Here is a 22294-nt window from a genome sequence, read left to right on the forward strand (position 1 = left end):
CTATTCCGGATATCATCAATGTGCGTCTTAAAGTTTTAACTCTTTTATATTTTAATTTTCTTTCTTTCAATATATTTTACATCACTCTTATCACTAGTTACTTTATTTTTTGTTCATGTGTTTTTTTAACTCAATGATTTCAATAAATTACATATTAAATTCATTAATCATTATTAAATAGGGATAAAGCATATGAAAGTATATAATATAATATCACGGATGAAAGAATTTGAAAAATAAAATATAAAATATTACATCTTCTTGACACAAAAATAAATAAATATTGAATAAAATAAATATTATAATTATTTACGTGATATATAGTTTTAGAAAAATGTTAATGTTAAATCATAAAAAGTGATTGCAGAAATGAATGTTTAAATGATTAAGCGTATCATTTAGAGTTTCTATCGTCTGGTGATACTGTTAGGAAACTGTAAATTTATGAAAAGTGAACTTTAATTTAAAGTTTTTGTTAAAAATTTCTACAATGGATGACGTAATGTCGCGTATTCTAATTTGGTGCTAACCAGTTTCGTCAATTTTTTATTTTTTATTAAAAAATGAGTTTAAAACTGGGTCAAAACAAACAATTGGGGTTTGTTTTTCTAAAAATAGAAAACAAATAAAATCAAGTAAGTTTAATTATTTGAGTGGTGCCCATTGGAGCCACAACCGTCACCGTTCCCTTCCAGTTGTCCTTTTCGATTTCTTCAATCCAGAACTTTCTGGGTGGTGAGCAAGGCCGTCTTGAGCGGAAACAACAAGGGATGTGCTGCCGTTTCCTACCTGTTTAGTAACTGCCTATTTGACAGGACGGCTCCGCACTATCAAATAGGTAAAATATGCCCAGCGCATCCGTTGGCATGTGGGAGCTTCTTTCACAATCCGTTGCCTCCTTAATTTTTTTTTCATTTCTTTTATGTGGGACCCATGTTGCATCATTGTGTTTTTGACTTTTTACATAAATTAATATGGGCCCCACAATTTTAATAATATAAATTTAATACATTATCTTGTTTTATAAATATTTGGCCAATAAATTTAATATTTATAATTAATATTATAAAAATTAATTTAATATTTATAAAATAAAGAAAATACACATTAATAAGCTTAATATTTTACTTCTAACATTCATCCACTTTTAATTATATTAACATTTTTTATTAATTCATCAACATTTTAAATAAAAATAATATTAACATTGTTATTGTAATGTGGGCCCGTCCACAGTATTAAACATATATATTTAATAAATTAATTTATTAATTTATTTATTTGACTAATTAAAATTTTCAGTTTTGATATAAAAAAAAAATTCTAATATACTTACATTAATTTTAATAATAAATTATATTTATTAAATTAACTTTAATAACAAAATTTTAAAAATTTTAAAAATGATTAAAAATTTATTATTAAATTCAAGATAATACTTTTAGTCAACGGTTTTTCCACTAGCGTCACCTTTTAATTCACCAAACACCTCACAGCATATTTTACAGCTTTAAGCTCAATTTTTTTCTACAACATTTCCGCTAGCATTGAAAATCAAACTTTCCGCTCTACCAAACGGAGCCTAGGACAGCTTGGCCAAGCATTTCAACGGGAGATGCTCGGCCACGCTCCACTAAATGATTGAATTCGTGGGCTCCACATATTTCATTTGATGTACATGAAATTATGTGTGTACAACTCATTGAGATAATTGAGATACCAACTGTTAAGATCCCTATCATAATTGTCTTAAGCTGGTCCTCCAAATCCATGTAATCGAACCAGCTCTCACAATTAAAAAAAATATATCATTATTGACTCATCTGGCCATCTCTATTACATTAAAAAAAAAAAAAAGTAACAAATTTATACAATTGTATCAATACATATAACATTTCATTCTCATTCTCAATCACCTCGACAAAACACGTCTCTCAATATATTCTATTATCCCCAATAACATTGCACTATTGTGGTTGCTCTAACATGTGGCTTCCCCACTGCTTGATTGTCCTTAGCTGGCCGTCCATCTCTCGTGAATCATCTCAAGAGGGTGCTCGAATTGGCGCCGCTGAAGTAACGTGTCCCTTCAATAATTCTAAAGATTTTTGGATTCGGATTTTAGATTTTGAAATCATATGGGAATTTCAATGTCAACACATAACAACAACGATGGCAAACATTTGTTTTCATCAATGGATAAATGACGACATGATTAGGTTATGTACATTCTTTTTCTTCATTCAATAAATGACGACATGATAAGGTGTTGCTAGATGACCACATTGCTACTGATAATCAAACCTACACTACACACCCTTATAAAATGACGTACACTAAGAAGAAGCAGCAACTGGTCAACAAGAAGAAACAACAGAAGGTAGACTCCCAAAGGGGTGCACCTCAGAACACAGCTGCATTTGCATTTGCAACTCATAATTCAGTGCCATTGATATGATGATGCATGCTTCCGTGTTCTCAGGTCACCCCTTTGAGGACCCCTGTTTTTACATGCACTAGCTAGCGCTAATCCTTTCCAACAAGTTTTGACATATATTCCAAGGCTTTTCCAAAGTAGCTAGGTGAGGTAAGTTTTCTCCTACTCTCCATTTCTGTATTGAGAATAATCCTTTCAACAAGTTTGATATTCCGAGGGCTTCCGCTGCTTAGGTGACGATGAGGAGGTTGAGTTCCAGAACGAGACACAGACAACACACCACTGGACATGCCTCGACTCACCGCCAACTCCTTCTCCTATGTCTCGATCTGGAACTCCACCTCCTCATCATCACCTAAGCCATGGGCAGATGTACCATAGGCCCAGTGGGGCACATTTGAGAATTCTAGTAGAATAGGTATTTGAAAAAAATAAAGATTTTCCCATATATACACTATATTGTCCCCATAACCTAATTTTTTCCCAATTTTGCTTGTCTTTGTTTATACATCATCCAGCTGACAAAGGAGTTCCGAATTCAATGTATTTCATTGAATATACTAAGAAACTAACAAACATTATTATTTATTCAATTTATTGATTTAAATATTATAATTGTATTCATTTTTGAAGTATAATTTTTTTTCTAAATACGGAATCTCTATGCATTCTGTGATATTTTTATTTTTCAATAAATAGCTCTAAAATTAATTTTTAGTAAATAGTTCTAAAAAAATTTTTCAGGGGAGCCCAACTTTTTGCCCCTACAAAAAATCTTGGATCCGCCTCTAACCTAAGCCCTCAGATCGGATGGATTGGTGGACGACCTAATCGTCACTGCCGTTGTTGAGGGTTATGAACAAATCGCCGCCATTGATGTCGGATAATTATGAACAAATCTGCTACTCATACTGCATATATACTATCACAATATATGTTAATGTATATATTACTGTCAAAATTGTCTATATTGTCTATTAAGAAGCCTAATATCCCACTTACCACTCGGGTTTGGCTCCCTGTGGAATAGAGGAACCCGACCTGGTTATCGATCACCTGGGTGGGCAGGGGATGATCGCTTACCATGTGTAAGTCACACGACAGTCGAAACTCAAAGCCGGCGAAACAGAAGCCCCTACTGAAAATTCCTACCGGACATGATGGACATGCACATGGAGATCGATCCTCCCGTCAAGCAAGAGGAGCTGAAGATCAATGAAAAAGATCTCTACAAAGCCGCAGAAACTGGAGATTCTTCCGCTTTCAAAGAACTCTCACGAGAGCAGCTCTCCAAAGCCCTCTCTCTCAGAAACGAAGACGGCCGTTCCCTTCTCCACGTCGCCGCTTCTTCCGGCCACCCGGAGGTCCTATTTCTTTCTTTGTACCTATTTTAGGATTGCGAGAAAATCGATTAGATAAGTAGCTTTCCCTTCCAGCATCGTATTCAATACTTATCTCTTTAATTTTTGCACACCTTGTATAGGTTGTGAAATTGCTAGCAGATATAGAGGAATCGAAGAGCGTTGTAAATTGTGGGGATGAAGAAGGGTGGATAACACTGCATTCCGCTGTTAGTTTTGGAAATGTAGAAATTGTGGAGGCGCTGTTAAGCAAAGGTGATTACTAGTATTTCTCTTATTGCAGTTCTAATTTTTTCCTAGAAACTTGTATTTTTCTTGTCCAATTTGATGATTGGGATCAAATAAATTAATACGCCCAACTAAAATAAACAGTAAGGCCAATCATTCTTTTGACATCATTTTGGTTTGCTTCTGGCCAGACAGGATGTTTTGCTAATCCTATTACTTTGTCTATTGGATGTTAGTTCAGCATTTTCTGCCTTGTTCTTTCTGGATATTTGTCCAATGGTTGTTCGAAGAAAGGATTTTTGTGGTTAGACTTATGGAAGCTTGTACAGTTTGGGAAGTGGTTTTGATTGTTTTGTTAGAATCCTCCATATCAGCCATTATTCTTGCAGAGTACGAGTATGTTGTTGAAAAGTTTTTCTATTTTGTGAATTTGTGGTTAGACTTTGACAATCATAGCGGATCACAATGTACTTACATTTGTGATTTAAGTAACTTCTTTTCTGAATTTTTTTTCTATTGGTAGTTTGGTACGATACAACAATGAAGGACTTATTATTCTCTTTGATGTTTGCATCCAAATCAAGCCTGGAATTTTTCTTAACAGGGGCTGATGTTAATTTGAGAAATAATGGTGGTCGTGTGGCTCTTCACTATGCTGCCGGCAAGGGATGGTTGAAAATTGCTGAACTTCTGATTGCGCATGGTGCAAAGATCAATTCGAAGGACGAGGCTTGTACCTTTCCACAATTTCAGTAGTTTTGCTTTTCTTTTGATTTTCTCTTTTAATTTTAAGTGTGCATTAGATGCTAGTAATTGAGTTTTTGATTATCTTATCAGCAGTTCTGCTCCTGAACACATTGCTTTCAGGTTGGTTGCAGTCCATTGCATAGAGCAGCTAGCACAGGGAACTCGGAATTGTGTGAGCTCTTAATTGAGGAAGGAGCGGAAGTTGATGCTGTCGATAAAGCTGGTCAAACTGCTCTAATGTATGCTGTGATTTGCCATAATAAAGGGGTGAGTTTCATTGGCATTATTACCTGTTTGACCAAATTTTTCTTGCTACTCCGAACTCTTTTATCTTGATACAGAGATCAAAGATAATGATGCTGGGTCATTGTTTTTTTTTAATAGAAAATTTTATTCATAATGTACCAAGGAGGTGCACTGGAGGTTACAATGAGGCAACATAGATATCCTCAAGAAGATTGCTACAAGAACATGAAAGCTTTAAAGTCGAACAAATATTTCCAGTAAGAATAGCTAAAGAAGATTCCTTATTGTCAAAGGTTATCCTTTTCACAAACACGAAACAACAGTAGATTCTTCTTTTTCTATTGTGGCTTTATCATTCTTATTTGTCTAAAGGGCTACAAGCATTCATGACTGCCTGTCTAGAGAGCGTAAATTTGCTCATATTCAGCTTAAACTCCATGATTTCTATCCAATTAGTTAACTTGATTTTGGTTGATCATGAGCTTAAGAAGCCTATTTCAAATTGACGATATGGATTAATCACGCGTACGAGATCATGTTATGATCCTTGTAGTTTCTCAACTAATACCGCAGACATAGCTGCCTCTCAAGTCTCAACATTGATTTGTAATGTATTGGGGTTTAGTTTTCTTCTTCTCTGTCATGCTGTTGTTGACTGCTCATGGCCTACTTTGTTAATCTTGGTGTTTCTTAATTGCAAATTTTTTGGTGTTTCTTAATTGCAAATTTTTTGACGACGTGGAACGTCTCTGAGGCAGGTCCACAGCGGGCTGCCCTATTATTTTTTAAATTATTTTTTAAAATTAAGGTGCTCCTGTAAGATTTGGATTCAAGACCTTAGTGTTTAATGGTTGCCCCAGAGTTCACTTCCCTTTCCATTGGGCAACCCTTGTTAAAAAACTGATCTTTTGTATCTAGTTCCATCATAGTTGAGCCTAAAGAGTTGTTTAGGGATTAAAATTTTAGCTGTTCGGTTGCCACATTCCCATTTTAGATCTGCATTCTTGACACAGACTTTTTCTTTACGAATAGTGTTCCGTTTCCAGACTGTTGCTGATGATGCAACATGCTCTCTAAGACTTCTTAGCTAGTAGCTGGTGAATTTTGTCTCTCACACTAGAACTTTGTTTGTTCTTTCTTTTCTCATGCTACTGGATTCTGAAGATGGCATCTGCCCCTTTATCACAGATTGGCCTGGTTGCTGCACTTTCCAGACTACTTAAAAAAATAAGAGACATTCTAAGTCAAATAATCATTGTAGGAAAAAATGCTAATTGAGGCAAATGACACAGATATCATTCAGAAGAGTTCTACTCTTACCACAAAAAGTTCCACTGTGTAAATAAAGGCTATTTAAATCCCTGTTGAGTACTTACATTCGCCTGTTAAAATCTTTGTGCTCTTGATATTTTTTCTGACAGATAATCATCAATAATAATGTATTGACACATACCGGTTAGTTGATTTATATTTATTCCTTTACCTAACTTGAAGAAAACATGGGTGTGAACAACTGAATATTCTTATCTATCTATAGATAGAACAGCTTATATATGTATAGAAACATTTTCAAGGGAACATGTGGCCCAGTGGATTTGTGTACATCCTATCTGTTCTTGAACCCATTCACTACGGAATTCTTTTGCACGGAAGTTGTTTAACTTTTGATGTATGTGCATTAAGTGGATTTGTGTACATCCCTTTTGTTCTTGACCCCATCCACTACGGAATTCTTTTGCACAGAATTTGTTTAACTTTTGATGTATGTGCATTAAGTGCATAATGTAAAAACAAATTATTCAGATTGTGAATGGCTAAATAAAATAGAACTAAAGAGACACGGCCCAAACTTTGAAAATGTTATTGTTCGGATATATATATATGTGGATTATATATGCGGCATCCCTTTGAGAAGTACTAATAGTCAGATCATTTTTTAATTACGTAATTTGTGTTGGAGTTGACAGGTAGCTCTCCTTCTAGTAAGACACGGAGCAGATGTGGACGTGGAAGACAAGGAAGGATACACTGTGCTTGGGCGAGCCTCAGATGATTTTAGAGCAGCACTTGTGCATGCAGCGAAGGCTATGCTTGAAGGGTGAAATTTTTAAGTTATCAGATTTAGGTAAAAAATTCTAGATAAGAGGCTTGAGTTTTGCATGTTGAAGATTTGTATTTTGAGGATAACTTCTACCTTAATGAAAAAAAGAAAGTCATACTCCGTTACGCTAACTTATTATCTACTATTTCTGAGAACCTGGCGAAATAATGAGTGGGATTATATTTAAATTTCCTTTAATGAAAAAGTAATTATATTCCTTGCTGAGGAGGTGAGTAGAGTTTCCACATTTAATCTTTGTTATTTGCTTTCCAGGTTTTGCATTCCCAAATTGACTGTATTAGCTAGACGCAGGGCAACGCCCATGATAAGTAAGACAAGGAACCTTTTTTTTTCCTTTTGTTTTCTGCCTGGCTAAAGTAGAAGTTAAGGATAGTTCAACTGGTTTAAGAGATGGCACTCTTGAAATTGTTGAAATGGTAGTTTATGTGAAAGTCGAGTAAAATATTAGAAATTGTAAATCTGGATGGGAAATCTGATTGACAAATTTTGTGATAGGGTATATGATGTACATGTTTGATTAAGAAGATATGATAGTAGAAAGCAATGACGTGTAAGCTGTATAGTGGGCAAGAGAACAAATGGTGGTGGGTGGTGGAATGTGGAACTCCTGGATCCTCTGATTTGTAGGATATAAAGTAGATGAAACATTGTCCTTCCATTTTTCTTTGTGAAATTCCAGTTTTACTTTGCTGGAGTACGTTTCTCTTTGCTCTTGGATACTGTAATGATATAATACTAATCTCTCTTTGAAAACCTGGTTGTGGAGGTGCTACTATGAGTAGATGTGTAAAAGACGAAGAATGCTTTAGGTTTATTATCAACGGTTCAGAATTTTCATATCTTTTTCATTTCTACTTTGATTTTTGTTTGGAACAAAATAAAAAAAATATTGATAGACTCATAAACATGACCCCATAAAAAAGCTGTAAATTTTTTACAGTATATCCCTCTCGCCCATCACTTTTGCTGTTTTTTTTTTGGTAGGATTTATTGTCAGTTGTGATAAATGTATGATTAATCTGGAAAAGCGGCAGAGTTGTTGACCAATCATGGCAGACCTTGAGCACAGTATTTTACAGAGATATGGAGGGTTGCAGAGGAAGATCTATCACTCAGTCTCTCCAGGAGATTTCAGCTCCTCCACATGCCATGTCAGACTCCGTTGACTTGCCTCCGTATCCTCATGTGGTGCTTATTCCTACTGCTGGAATGGGTCACTTGACGCCAATTCTTCGACTTGCTGTTTCTCTTGTCCAACACAATTGTCTAGTTACCTTCATCACCACCCACCCCATAGTCTCACAAGCCGAGTCTGACCATTTGTCTCGGTTCTTCTCTGCTTTTCCTCAAGTTTCTCAGAAGCAGTTTCATCTCCTCTCTATCGATGCCAAAACGGTCGATGCATCTGATCCCTTTTGGCTCCAGCGAGAAGCTTTTCGTCACTCTGTTCACCTCCTATCTTCTCTACTCTCCTCACTGCATCCGCGCCCCTCTGCCCTCGTCTCCGATAGGTTCGTAGCCTCTTCCGTCATTCCAGTAGCTGCAGACCTGGATCTGCCAAATTACATGCTCTACGCTTCATCAGCAAAAATGTTCTCTCTCTTTGCATACTTGCTTTCCAACCCAGATTTTGCTCAATCTAGTGAAATTCATATTCCTGGTATTGGTACAATACCCAGGTCCTGGATTCCTCCTCCACTTCTGAACCCAAATAGTCTCTTTTCACAAATATTCATGGGAGATGGTAGGGAAGTAGTGAATGTAAAAGGTGTTTTGATCAACACATTTGAAGGACTGGAATCAGACACCTTACATGCACTTACTGGTGGAAAAGTATTAGCTGGGTTGCCACCATTGTCGACCGTTCAACTCTTGCCGTGTGAATTTGAGAGAAGAGAATCAGGAGCCCAATTGGAGTGGCTAAATGAGCAGGAAACAGAGTCGGTGGTGTTTGTGAATTTTGGAAGCAGAACAGCCCTGTCAAGGGATCAAATAAGAGAGTTAGGGAAGGGATTAGTTAAAAGTGGGTATAAATTCTTGTGGGTATTGAAGGACAAGATAGTTGACAAGGAAGAAGAGGAGAGTTTAGATGAAGTGCTTGGTCATGAACTAATGGAGAAGATTAAAGAGAGAGGGTTGGTGGTGAAGGAGTGGGCTGACCAAGGAGAGATACTGAGTCACAGGGCAGTGGGTGGGTTTGTGAGTCACTGTGGTTGGAACTCAGTGGTGGAGTCGGCCTGGACTCGGGTGCGGATGCTGGCTTGGCCTCAACATAGTGATCAGAAGATTAATGCAGATGTGGTTGAAAGAAGCGGGCTAGGTTTGTGGGTGAAGAGGTGGGGATGGATTGGAGAAGAGGTGGTGAAGGGAGATGAGATTGCGGAGAGAATCAAAGAAATGATGGGAAGCGAGCAGCTTAGACTGCAAGCAAAACGCGTTGGAGAAGAAGCAAGGAAGGCTGTTGGTGCTGGAGGGAGTTGTGAGAATGCACTGAAACTACTCATCCGTGAGTGGAAGAACAATTAGCAGGCCTGCCTGCAGATTTCCATGGCTATGTTTCAAAAACCACTATGTATGCATGTTTGGATTAGTTACCCATATTTTGTGTTGGTTCAATTGGCCTGTTGTAAGTCGTAGGCTGTTAATTTCTTTCAGGAAATAACCAACTATGACTTATTTCATTGATTTGTGCTTTACTGGATTATAATCATAAGAACATTTGTTAGGACTTGGAACCACATTTACATACACCTCAAGAAAGGGACCCGGGGAGGACCTGTGCAAAAACCCTGAAAAGCAACGTTTAAAGCCTCTTTTAACACATTAGAAAACCCGTTTGGAATATGCTTTGTGAACAAAGAAAAACCTAAAGGAGCCAGAAAGACACCATAAACCATTTTGGAATCCCTGTTGAGTAGTTACATTCGCTGTTTAAAATCAACAATAATGTATTGAGTATTTGACACGTACTGGTAGTTGATTTATATTTATTGCTTTCCTTAACTTGAAGAAAACATGGGTGTGTACTGTGTACAACTGGACATTCTTATCGGTCAATAGATAGAACAGCAACAGCTTGTATATGTTTAAGCGAGCTTGTATATGTTTAATCGAATATATGATTTAGTGGTAGAGTTGTAGAAGTGCAACATAGAGGTTATATATGATTTACAATTTTGGATTAAAAAGATATGATAGTAGAAAGCAATGGCGTGTAAGTTGTATAGTGGGCAATTGAACAAACGGTGGTGGGTGATGGAATGTGGAACTCCTGGATGCTCTAATTTGTAGGATATAAAGTTTTTTTTTTTTTTTTTAACACAAGGAAGAGGATGGGGAGGCTCGAATTCGAGACCTCTATAAAATATCACACACATAACTACATGAATGTCATCTGAACTATTTATGGTTTTATGTACAATATAAAGTAGATGAAACGTTGTCCTTCCATTTATTTGTGAAATTCAAGTTTTACTTTGTTGGAAACCCTTTTTCTCTTTGCTTTCTGATATTGTAATGATATAATACTAATCTCTTTTGGGAAATGTGGTTGTCGAGGAGCTGCTTTGAGTTGATATAAACGCTCGTGTTAGGTACTACCGACAGTTCTGTTCTGTTATGTGCTAGTGAGCAATTGGGAGTTTGGTACTTGGGGGTTTGGTGGTGTCTCTGGACCTACAAGATTTAAATTTTTTATTTTATTGAATCATAAATATATAATATTTAACATGATGAATTTAATAACATTTTTTTGTTTGAAACAAAACTTAATTTATGGCGATCGGAAATCTAATGTTTCCAATGTATATCTAATTGTCTATATATGTCACATCTTTTTTATGTTAAATTTGATTTTTATTTCGAATAAAAAATATATAATTGGAATAAGAAATACTACACATTTATCCGCCCCGGATCTGATTTATTGTTTATGATTCATCTAGGTGTGCGGCAGAGTTGACCAAACATGTCAGACCTTGAGCACAATATTTAACAGAGCCATGGAGGGTTGCAGTCTTGCAGAGGAGGAATATCTATCACTCACTCTCTCTGGGAGATTTCAGCTCTTCCACCAGCCATGTCGGACTCCGGTGACTTGCCTCCGTATCCTCATGTAGTTCTTCTTCCTAGTGCTGGAATGGGTCACTTGACGCCATTTCTTCGATTTGCTGTTTCTCTCGTCCAGCACAATTGTCTAGTTACCTTAATCACCACCCACCCCATCGTCTCACAAGCCGAGTCTGACCACTTGTCTCGGTTCTTCTCTGCTTTTCCTCAAGTTTCCCAGAAGCAGTTTCATGTCCTCTCTATTGATGCAAAAACTGCCGACACATCTGATCCCTTTTGGCTCCAGCGAGAAGCCCTTCGTCGCTCTGTTCACCTCTTATCCACTCCACTCTCCTCGCTGCATCCACGCCCCTATGCTCCCGTCTCCGATATGTTGGTAGCCTCTTCCATCACATCAACTGTTTGACTGTCCGAAGAGGCAGAAAACTGCCCGTATGGTAACTAAACAAATGTGAATTTTGGATACCCAACTTGAAACATTTAAAAAATGAGTTCCCGAGATGAATTAGGTCAGATTATTCAGTACCCAAAAAGTACTACCCTACATTTACATACATCTCAAGTACTACCTGTAGGAGCCGATTTCTACAATAGTTGAAAGGTCAATCTTTCTTCCTGTGGGGTCCGTTTGCAGCCTTGGATCCTGCAAGTTTCACAACAAGGCAAACCGTGAAAGCTCCTTAACCGGCTCGGGGGGTGCCGGTCGTGGAAGCTCCGACGATCAAGTTAGTACTTGTCGGAGATGGAAGACCAGCTATAGTCTTAGGTGTTTTGTCTGAGTAGGTCTTTTCTAGAATTGGTAGAAAGTGTTTTTGTTCTGTTTTCTCGGGTCCTTTTGAAGAACGCTCTCCCCCCCTTTATATATGAAAAGAGGGGGGTCTTAATAGAGAACGAGGATCGACCCCGGGAATTGTGTATCCATTCCTGTTATATCATTGGACCAAATTGTATGAAGGAAGTGTATAAAAAGTCTACTATCCCGGTTGTGTCAGGGTAAGCGGTAAAGTAACAATATGTCATAGTTAAGACAGGTGTCGATGATAGTATGGAAGTTTTGTAGGCGGTATTTAATGAATAGATACGTATATGAAAGAAAGCCATACCTAAGAATGTGAGTCAGTCACACCTGTAAATATCGGCTGTAGATTAGACTGACAAGAACTGCTTTATGAGTGATGTAGTCCGAGTAATGGCGCTTATAGGTGGTGTCGCCATTACTATGCTCTGGCGACTGTACTGGGTCGCCAACACCTGCGGATGCTTTGACACCTAGTTCCATCATGCTAAGGAAGGATCATAATAAAGTGACCAGTCTATAAAGCTATAAAGATCCTGTAGATAAGTGTCAGAGAATATGACAGTTTTGGTGTCAGAATACTGTTTATATTACGTAGCAAGTAATGTAAAGATTGTATATGGACCCAAAGATTGGCTTTTTAGTCTCGGGCCTAACTGTGATAGTTAACCTGGGGGCCTAGACAATCCAACTCATCTTGTCGATGTGGGACCAGGCGGGGCCATACCATTTTTGGCACCTACACTACCCTATCGTTATTGTAGTTGACGAGGGGAATGCTAATGTGATCGACATTGGGGAGCCTTTAAATTTTCATGAAGATTTGGAGATGACCACTTTACGTAATATGATTGATGCGGAGTTAATCGGTATTTAGTGTAAACTAATATAAGTAAATGAAACATTGTACTTCCATTTTTCTTTGTGAAATTCCAGTTTTACTTTGCTGGAGTACGTTTCTCTTTGCTCTTGGATACTGTAATGATATATTACTAATCTCTCTTTGAAAATCTGGTTGTGGAGGTGCTACAATCAGTTCATATAAATTCCCATATTTTGTACCTTCCTACCTACTGGTATGTGGTAGTTGGCGATTCTGACCTAGGGGGTTTGGTGGGGATTTGGGTGCTCCGCAATTCCCTAGACTTTACAATTCATATCCAATGGTGAAAAAAAATCATATAAATTTTAAAAATAAAAAAACAAAAAATGTGGTGTGATGTGACACATCTCTCAATCTATTAGATTTCAATTGTAGACTCTATAATTTGAAACTAATTGCGGAGCCCCCTAATCCGTTTGGTGGACTCGTCTTTGGTTGACCATGTTTATGAGTCTTAACGATATATTTTTTTTATCTTGAATAAAAATAAAAATGGATGGGTAAAAGACATATAATGTCTTAAGTCTATACTCAACTGTTCAGAATTTTCGTGTCTTTTTCACATTTATTTTGATTTTTGTTTGGAATAAAATAAAAAATATACCGTTAAATTTGTAAAAACAATCAAAACAATTAGGGCAATCACAATGGTATTTTTTGTTAAGGACAACAAAATGGGTTGGAAAACGTGTTTTGTTGATATGGTTGAGGCAACAAAATGCATTGGTAAAACGGTGTAAATTTGCCCGCTTGATTTTTATGTAATAGAAGTGGGACCTAATATTTATTTAAAGGTAAAAAATGTGAGCATGTGTGAGATGTGAGTACCATTTTGGGCCAACATGCAGACATTGTATGTCCCATGACTTCATGTTGGGCAATTAAAAAGAGGCCAACAAATTACCATTGTTTAGAGCACAAAAATTTTTAACGACCCAAACAAAAATCATTTTTGCCTCTTAGAAATAAATACACATCATGCAACATATAAACACAGCAACACACACTGCACCCCGAAGGGCAAAAAGCAATATGATTAACTGCGCCTATATACAACACAATACACACACTTTTGATGTGGGAGTTTTCTGTGGTAGATACAGTCTCCACACACCACTCACACATAGCCAAACAAATGGGCACCAAACAAATCAATTTTTGCCTCTCATGCCCAAACAAATGGGCACCATCACAATTGCTCTTATAGCGACCCTGCTGTAAATTTTTTAGCAGTCCCTCTCATCTTTGCTGTTTTTTTTGTGTTCTTTTTCCTTCTTGGAAGGCCCTGATTTATTGTCAATTGTGATAAATTTATATGATTAATCTGGGTGTGCGGGGCCGGGCCGTGCGGCAGAGTTGTTGACCAAACATGTCAGACCTTGAGCACAACATTTAACAAGAGACATGGAGGTTTGCAGAGGAAGTTCTATCACTCACCCTCTCCGGGAGATTTCAGCTCCTCCACCAGCCATGTCAGAGACCGGCGACTTACCTCCGTATCCTCATGTAGTTCTTCTTCCTAGTGCTGGAATGGGTCACTTGACGCCATTTCTTCGGCTTGCTGTTTCTCTCGTCCAACACAATTGTCTAGTTACCTTAATCACCACCCACCCCATCGTCTCACAAGCCGAGTCTGACCACTTGTCTCGCTTCTTCTCTGCTTTCCCTCAAGTTTCTCAGAAGCAGTTTCATCTCCTCTCTATTGATGCCAAAACTGCCGATACATCTGATCCCTATTGGCTCCTGCGAGAAGCCCTTCGTCGCTCTGTTCACCTCCTATCCTCTCTACTCTCTTCGCTGCATCCACGCCCCTCTGCTCTCGTCTTCGATATGTTGGTAGCCTCTTCCATCACTCCAGTAGCTGCAGACCTGGATCTACCAAATTACATGCTGTTCACTTCATCAGCAAAAATGTTCTCTCTCTTTGCATACTTGCCTTCCAATCCAGATTTGGCTCAATCTAGTGAGATTCGTATTCCTGGTATTGTACCAATACCCAGGTCCTGGATTCCTCCTCCACTTCTGAACCCAGATAGTCTGTTTTCAAAAATATTCATGGGAGATGGTAAGGAAGTAGTTAACGTAAAAGGTGTTTTGATCAACACATTTGAAGGACTGGAATCAGACACCTTAGATGCACTTACTGGTGGAAAAGTAGTATCTGGGTTGTCACCATTGTCCACCGTTCAACTCTTGCCGTGTGAATTTGAGAGAAGAGAATCAGGAGCACAATTGGAGTGGCTCAATGAGCAGGAAACAGAGTCAGTGGTGTTTGTGAGTTTTGGAAGCAGAACAGCCCTGTCAAGGGATCAAATAAGAGAGTTAGGGGAGGGATTGGTTAAAAGTGGGTATAAATTCTTGTGGGTATTGAAGGACAAGATAGTTGACAAGGAAGAAGAGGAGAGTTTAGATCAGGTTCTTGGTCATGAGCTATTGGAGAAGGTTAAAGAGAAAGGATTGGTGGTGAAGGAGTGGGCAGACCAAGGAGAGATACTGAGTCACAAGGCAGTGGGTGGGTTTGTGAGTCATTGTGGTTGGAACTCAGTGGCGGAGTCAGCCTGGACCGGGGTGCGGATGCTGGCTTGGCCTCAACATGGTGATCAGAAGATTAATGCAGATGTAGTTGAAAGAAGCGGGCTGGGTTTGTGGGTGAAGGACTGGGGATGGTCTGGAGAAGAGGTGGTGAAGGGAGATGATATTGCAGAGAGAATCAAAGAAATGATGGGAAGCGAGCAGCTTAAACTGCAAGCGAAACGCGTTGGAGAAGAAGCAAGGAAGGCTGTTGGTGCTGGAGGGAGTTGTGAGAATGCACTGAAACTACTCATCCGTGAGTGGAAGAACAACTGGTAAGCCCGTCTGAAGATTCATGGCAATAATGTTTCAAAAACCATATTTTGTGTTGGTTAATTTGGTTAAATTTAGCCTCTTGCAACTAGTAGGCTGTTAATCTCTTTCAGGAGATAACCAATTATGACTTATTTCATTGATTTGTGCTTTACTAGATTATAATCACAACAATAATTGTTACAACTTATAACCACATTAACCAAGAAACTGTGAAAAGCCACATTAAAATCCTTTTAACACATTAAATACACGTTTGGAATAGGGGTAAGTACGGGATTAGCCTCTTTAATCTGCCTTTTTGATAAAAAAAATCCGTAATCTTTTTTTTGGATCAATAAAACCCTTATACTTATAAAAGTGGTACAAGTTAACCTTTCTGTCAATTGTTCGTTAAAAAACTCTGATTGGGGGAAAGAGTGGAATGGTAACCTCCCAATCAAGCTCTTGATGTCCACAAGATTCACCAACATCACAGAAAGAGACGATAAAGAGAGGGGAAGAAGAAGCCAACAAGAGATAAGGATATGGGTTGATGGGATTCTTTTGTGCTAGTGGGTGGCTGGTTGAGAGGCAAATTGTGCTAGTGCTTCATGGCTGCCATTGAGGAGGAAGAAGAGGGGGAGAAGATATTAATTTAATTGAGGATTTTTTTTAATTTGACCTGGTGTTTTTTTTTTTTTAGTACAAGTATAGATACAATATATGACACATCACCAGATTAAATCTAGGAAAGTACAGGTGTCAACAGGCTCCACGTAGGAGGCACAAACCAAGCTCACGCAGGGGCAGACTAAACTCACACACCTCCTTATAAATATTCAAGAGGAGGTGAGACTAGAACACATGACATGAAGTCAGGGACATACAAAGTCATTGTCACTCAATCAATGACTCAATTGCAATTTGACTTGGTTTTTGACATGTCATTTACACATTTTTTTTTTCAAATCAAAGTCACATAAGATATTAAAGTTCACATTAGTATTTTTTAACGGAAGTTTGAGAGAAGGGTTAATTTGTAAAATTCTTATAAGTGCAATGGGTTTATTGATAAAAAAAAAAAGATTAAGGACTTTTTTAATCTAAAAAGAAAAACGCATGGCTAATTCCTTACTAACTCCTTTTGGAATGCGCTTTATGAACAAAGAAAAAGCTAAAAGGCAACATTAAAAGCCTTAACACATATTCCCACGGATCCGTTAGGAATATGCTTTATCAAAATGATATATGTTCATAATTTTTCCATCCATAAATTTGCATAATCTAGATGATAAGTCAGGTAGACATGTCACATAGATTAAAAAAAAAACTTTATTAAAGAACCCACATAGACATACTATATGTTTATGTAAATTTATGAATATTTATTTTATGAATGTGTAGTGTTTTGTACGTTTTATGAACAAAAAGAATATGCTGATCAATTGATTTAATCAATTAATACATAATGTACTTTTCTTTAGACTGTCCAATAAACAAAAGAGAAAAAAAAGTTTTTATTAACGTGGTTAATTTCCGTCCGGCTATGATCAGGTAGAGAGAATCCTTAACAAGAAGCATGCAACCTGAACATCTTCACGCTTGATCGACCTTCCGACTTCCGAGTGCAAATACGAACACAAGATCGTGACCGTTGGTGTGTAAACCAATGAACTAATGCCACAACGGCAACCTCGATACTGAATTGCTGATTAGCATCAACTATCAACCGTTCGACCGTCCTCCTTCCCTCTGTTATCTCCAAGTATGGGTTCGTCTTCATTCTTGCCGCTCTCACAAAACCAATTCCGGATTCCACAAACCAAATTCGCAGTCTGCGAACCTCATAAGATAACCCAAGTCGCCTTCTCCAAAAAACCCACAACTCCTTCTCCTTCTTCTCCCTCCTACTCATTATCTTGCCAAGTTCTTCACCGGTGTGTTCCCTTCGCTGCTTCAGTTTCCATTCTTTTGTGTTCAGGTCCAGGTATGCTTAATTTTTGTGAATGGTACGAATTGGGAGTGTGGAATTTCCTTAGCTATTGATTCCTCTTCTGGGTTTTGCAGCTAAGGCTGGATTCCTGTCTGGATTCCCTGGATTAGAATCGGTACCTGGACCCAAGTTACCAGAAATTGAGTTTCTGAATCGTTTCAATGGTATGTTTTCCTCTGCATTTATTTCACGAGTTTTAAATTCAGTGCCAGTTTGGCTTAATCTCTGAAAATTGCACTTGTTTATTGCAGAGGAAAACCAGAAGAAATATGCTGAAGATGATGCAAGATTTAAATCCTCTCCATTGCTGAAGAAGTTGCTCGAGCAATCCAAGCTGAATAAAGAAAAGTAATTTTCCTTGTTATTTGCTTCTTGTTTAATGAAGCAGCAATGCTGCTAATGTGGTTCACAGAGAAACTAATCTTAGGATGCAGAACTGTTTGATAAAATCCAACCCTATGATTAGCATTCCTAATGTCCATTCCAGTTTGGTCTTGTTGGTGCTTGTCAAAAGGGGTTTATAGACAACCTTATAGAACAAGCTTTAGCTTTTTCTTTGAGTAGTTCCGGTCACAATCAAACACCAAACTAAGCCTAAAGGAAATAAATCAATCAGGCTCTTAAGAAATGGCCAAATCTAATTAGCATTCTTATGATTTAGCTTGTAGTTATTTAGAATTGCTGATATGGCATTGTAAGTTAGATTTCATGTGAATAAGGATAGGGAGTTGAAGAGTTAGTTTTTTCTTCGGCCAAAGGCATATCCCTGCGTGGTTTCCTTGGTTCGATCCCCAATGGGATCTATCCCCGTTTTGTTTCGCATTGAGCCTCCCCCAACTTATTTGTCGGCAGGTTGTGCACGCAGCAGAGTTAATTTTTGCTAAATTGCAATTCAATTTTTCTTCATGATTTTATCTTTATCTTTTATGTATATAAAGGATCTTCGTTGTTTGTATAAAATTATTATATATCGGTTTCAATACAACTCTTCAGTTTCAAAGTATTTTCTCTCTGTGAGTCATATAATTTGATAAGCATCCCTAACTTGATGCAATCCTTGAATTGAGTCATAGTGTTGTTAAGGCCTCATTGGTAATCCATCATGTTGTGTGAGATTTTCAGGAACCGGCAAGAAATTCAGGACAAGTACTGCCTTCGTGGCGCAGAGTGGGGGGTCGGGGATTGTTCAGCGGAGGCAATGTCGCCGGAGGACAGAGAGAAGTTCATTTCAATGCTCAAGCAGAAAGCTGGATTAAGTGAATGAATAGCATTTCTTCAAGAAGGTTATCTGCCCTCCAACAAGCGAAATGCACCCTCTAACGCTTGATTTGTTTCCTTTTTAAACCATTCCTTTTGATTTGGATGTAGAACAGAATTGCTTTGTATATGAATTATGAATTTATGATAGTGAACCCTTTCCATGTGCTTTGCCATTCCTATCAGTTCAGTTGAGCTCATGCTGTACACACATTTATATGGAAAAATGGATTCGTCCACAAAGAGCGGTTGCATTCAACACTATAGGATGGTAGTTTATAAAAATTATTTTATATTCATTATTAAAATTTTTTTTATATAAAATAAATTTTAAATTAGTTATAATTTAATAAAACAAAATAAAAGTAAAAAATATAAATATAAATTTATGGATCGCTCAATGCTCCAACAGACAAGCTTTTTGAAGCTTGTTGATGGCCAATAATACCGTTGGCTTATAGTAGTCATTTGGTGGAGCGATCTTACATGCGGTACTGCCTCACCAAATAGGGGGAGCTTCGTCTGGTAGAGCTTCATGTATGTAGCTTATAAGCTGTAAAAAATAAGTGAGCATGAACTTATTAGCGGTCAAAAAATTTTCAAAGCTGACAGAGATATCAATGGGTTTGTTTGGGAGTGTTTTGTATTTTGGTGCTGTGAGATAAAAAATTATGGTGTTGTGAGGTGAGTTCTGTTGACAAAAAGCGTTTGGCGTGTCACAAAAAATAGAGGTCAAAAAATTTTCAAAGCTGATAGAGATATCAATGGGTCCGTTTGGGAGTGTTTTGTATTTTGGTGCGGTGCTGTGAGGTGCTATGGGATAAAAAGTTATGGTGTTGTGAGGTGAGTTCTATTGACAAAAAGCGTTTGATGTGTCACAAAAAAAACTATGGTGAGGTGAGTTGGTATGTAGTTTAGCGTTTGGATGAACAAAATTACGGTGTAGTAAGGTGCAAGTGAAATTTGTCCAAATTTTATCATAAATACTAATAAATTACTTTGTGAATTTATTAGTGGTTGAATATAACAAATTTAAATTTAGTCTTTCACAAATTTATTTAATATGAATGTATTGAATATAAAAAAGATTTATTTCCCTATTCATTCACAAATTTATAACTATTAAGTTATTATTATAACTGGATACTTCACAAATCACAACAATCATTGAAATGGAAAAAACGAAAAAAATCAAAATTAAAAATCAAAACGATGCTTCCAGATAGATGAACATAAAACCAGAAAATTAGAAAAATAAAATAAAATCAATGTCATGCGTACAGAGGATGAGCAGATCTAAGGAGAGGTAGTTGTCATCTGCACAGGGGATGCCACACACCCACTTCGCCCTTCCTCTTCATTCGTCTTTGCCCCACACTCACATCCACTTCACTCTCTTCAGTCCATCGGTTTGCACAGATGAAAACGATGGTTAAGGCGAAAATGTTAGCGACGAGCAGATGGGAGCAAGAGAGAGCGGCACAAACTTGAGAGCTTTGAGGTCAGGTTCTCGCATACGCGAATTAGGTTTCGTTTTGGATAAGGACATAATTGAAATTACATAAAAATTTCAAGGATAGGCGGGTAATAAACCGCGCGTTTATTTCCGAAACCGAGTTCGGTTGAACTACTTCCACCGTGAAAGCAACTCTTACGAGCTTTCGCTTGGGCCGGCATTTGGTGTGGTGTGACCCCACCGAAACGGACTTTCACATGACGCGTCGGGATCATGGCAGACGCGGCAGGAAAATTTTGCTGAGAACGGAGAGCCAAACGGGCCCAATAAGGACATGTATCCAAGCATTTGTCCAAAAATAAGGACATGAGACCAATTCCCTAAATGTCTTTACGGATTTTTCTCTATCCTGACCATACGCTTAACGTGAGAAAGATTGCTCTCTTTTTTCGAAAGAATTTCTTAGAAATTCTATAACATTCATTCGTTATTTTTTTATGACTGATTATTTATCTCAAAAGTTTAGGGTCATTGCATAACTATATAATGAATTTAAGTTTATTATAAATTAAATTTATTAATTATTTATGCTTTTGAGCGGGTCTGACTGCGCTTTGCCCATGAATTTGCCAATAAGGGTGTAAACGGGCCTGGTCCAGTCGGGCTTTGCCATGCAGACGCCTTGCCCATTACTTTTTATGAGAAGCCGAGCTCGGTCCTAGCCTATTAAGGCCTGTAAAACCTCAACTTGAGCCCGACCCTATGAAAAGCTCACGGGCCCGAGCTCACCTCGCGGGCCGCTCGTTTATAAACGAACACTCTAACAGTAGCCATCATCAGTTCATCAATCATCAGCAAAGTACTTTTGATTTCAAAACTTCTTTCACCCTATAAATCTAAGATAAAAATAGATTTGAAGTGGGTATTCATTTCCAGACATGATATTTGTAGCCAAACTAAACACTTGGAGAATTTGACAAACATTACTCACCCTATCCCAATCTTCAGAACTTGGCAAACATTTATATTGTGGTTCCCTTTCTTCGAAAAGAGGGAATGCATCCTTGAATTTCAATGCAAGAGATAACATCTCAAATGTGGAGTTCCAACGTGTGGGACAATCCAAAATTAGCTTTTTATAAGGCAACTGCAATTGTTTAACAATCTCACTAAACTTGAGAAGCCGAGAATCAGATTGTTTCACAAATTTAACACTCTCCCTAACATTATGGATGATATCTTCTACAACACTAAGGCCATCTTGCACAAGAAGATTTAATATATGTGCACAACAACGAACATGGAACAACCGACCTCCAAGCAACAACTTCTTAGTTCTAGATAATGTAGTTTTCCAAGTTCTAATAGCGACATCATTATAAGAAGCATTATCAACAGCAATGGAGTAGATTTTATTTTCAATCCCCCACTCATTCATACATTTAAACAGAGCATCAACCATATCAACACTTCCATGTGGAGGAGGCACATTCACAAAACTAAGAACTCACTTCTGTAATTTCCAATCAACATCAACAAAATGCTCAGTAACCACCATATACTTTATTTGTTAATTTGATCTCCAAAATCAGTAGTCAAGCTAATGTTGTTCACATTCTTCAACGTTGCCTTCAACTTAATTTTCAGCATCTCATACACAGCCATACAATCCCTTTTAGCAGTAACACAAATAATCTTTTGAAAATGTGGGGTGCTAATTTTCATCATTAAATTGAAACCCTCTTGTCCCACAATTGTGAACGGATGCTCATGCATGAGAATAAAATGTATAATTGATTCTCTCATTTTTCCTTGATCATACTGAAAATTAGAAACAATTCCTACTTCCTTGTTCGATGGAGATGGAATCAAGT

At 37.6% G+C, this 22294-nt stretch overlaps 4 protein-coding genes across 8 annotated transcripts; all 4 read left to right on the forward strand.

Annotated features, from left to right (window-relative positions):
• The first annotated feature begins 3417 nt into the window (after positions 1–3417).
• LOC119991269 (26S proteasome non-ATPase regulatory subunit 10-like) lies at positions 3418–7894 on the forward strand. Of its 4 annotated transcripts, none has more exons than XM_038837580.1 (6): positions 3418–3801; positions 3921–4053; positions 4631–4755; positions 4894–5040; positions 6987–7158; positions 7394–7894. In XM_038837580.1, the coding sequence occupies exons 1-5, from the start codon at positions 3595–3597 to the stop codon at positions 7119–7121; spliced, it is 747 nt and encodes a 248-aa protein (XP_038693508.1). In that variant the 5' UTR covers positions 3418–3594; the 3' UTR covers positions 7122–7158; positions 7394–7894. The 4 variants fall into 4 exon arrangements, with proteins under 4 accessions (XP_038693508.1, XP_038693509.1, XP_038693507.1 ...); XM_038837581.1 differs by having other exon boundaries at positions 6987–7144; XM_038837582.1 differs by lacking the exon at positions 7394–7894 and adding an exon at positions 5158–5276 and having other exon boundaries at positions 3419–3801; positions 6987–7125.
• A 201-nt stretch (positions 7895–8095) lies between these two features.
• LOC119991268 (UDP-glycosyltransferase 13-like) lies at positions 8096–9875 on the forward strand. The gene has a single exon (XM_038837578.1). It carries the CDS (start codon positions 8225–8227, stop codon positions 9665–9667), a length of 1443 nt encoding a protein of 480 aa, XP_038693506.1. The 5' UTR covers positions 8096–8224; the 3' UTR covers positions 9668–9875.
• Positions 9876–14277: 4402 nt separating this feature from the next.
• LOC119992245 (UDP-glycosyltransferase 13-like) lies at positions 14278–17405 on the forward strand. Of its 2 annotated transcripts, none has more exons than XM_038838937.1 (2): positions 14278–15734; positions 17269–17405. In XM_038838937.1, exons 1-2 carry the CDS (start codon positions 14293–14295, stop codon positions 17270–17272), a joined length of 1446 nt encoding a protein of 481 aa, XP_038694865.1. In that variant the 5' UTR covers positions 14278–14292; the 3' UTR covers positions 17273–17405. The 2 variants fall into 2 exon arrangements, with proteins under 2 accessions (XP_038694865.1, XP_038694864.1); XM_038838936.1 differs by lacking the exon at positions 17269–17405 and adding an exon at positions 16145–16340.
• Positions 17406–17450: 45 nt separating this feature from the next.
• Positions 17451–19185, forward strand: LOC119992246. Its single transcript, XM_038838938.1, has 4 exons — positions 17451–17701; positions 17782–17871; positions 17959–18055; positions 18830–19185. Exons 1-4 carry the CDS (start codon positions 17482–17484, stop codon positions 18969–18971), a joined length of 549 nt encoding a protein of 182 aa, XP_038694866.1. The 5' UTR covers positions 17451–17481; the 3' UTR covers positions 18972–19185.
• The last annotated feature ends 3109 nt before the right edge of the window (positions 19186–22294 follow it).

Source organism: Tripterygium wilfordii, chromosome 22, assembly GCF_013401445.1.
Source record: "Tripterygium wilfordii isolate XIE 37 chromosome 22, ASM1340144v1, whole genome shotgun sequence".
NCBI lineage: Eukaryota > Viridiplantae > Streptophyta > Magnoliopsida > Celastrales > Celastraceae > Tripterygium > Tripterygium wilfordii.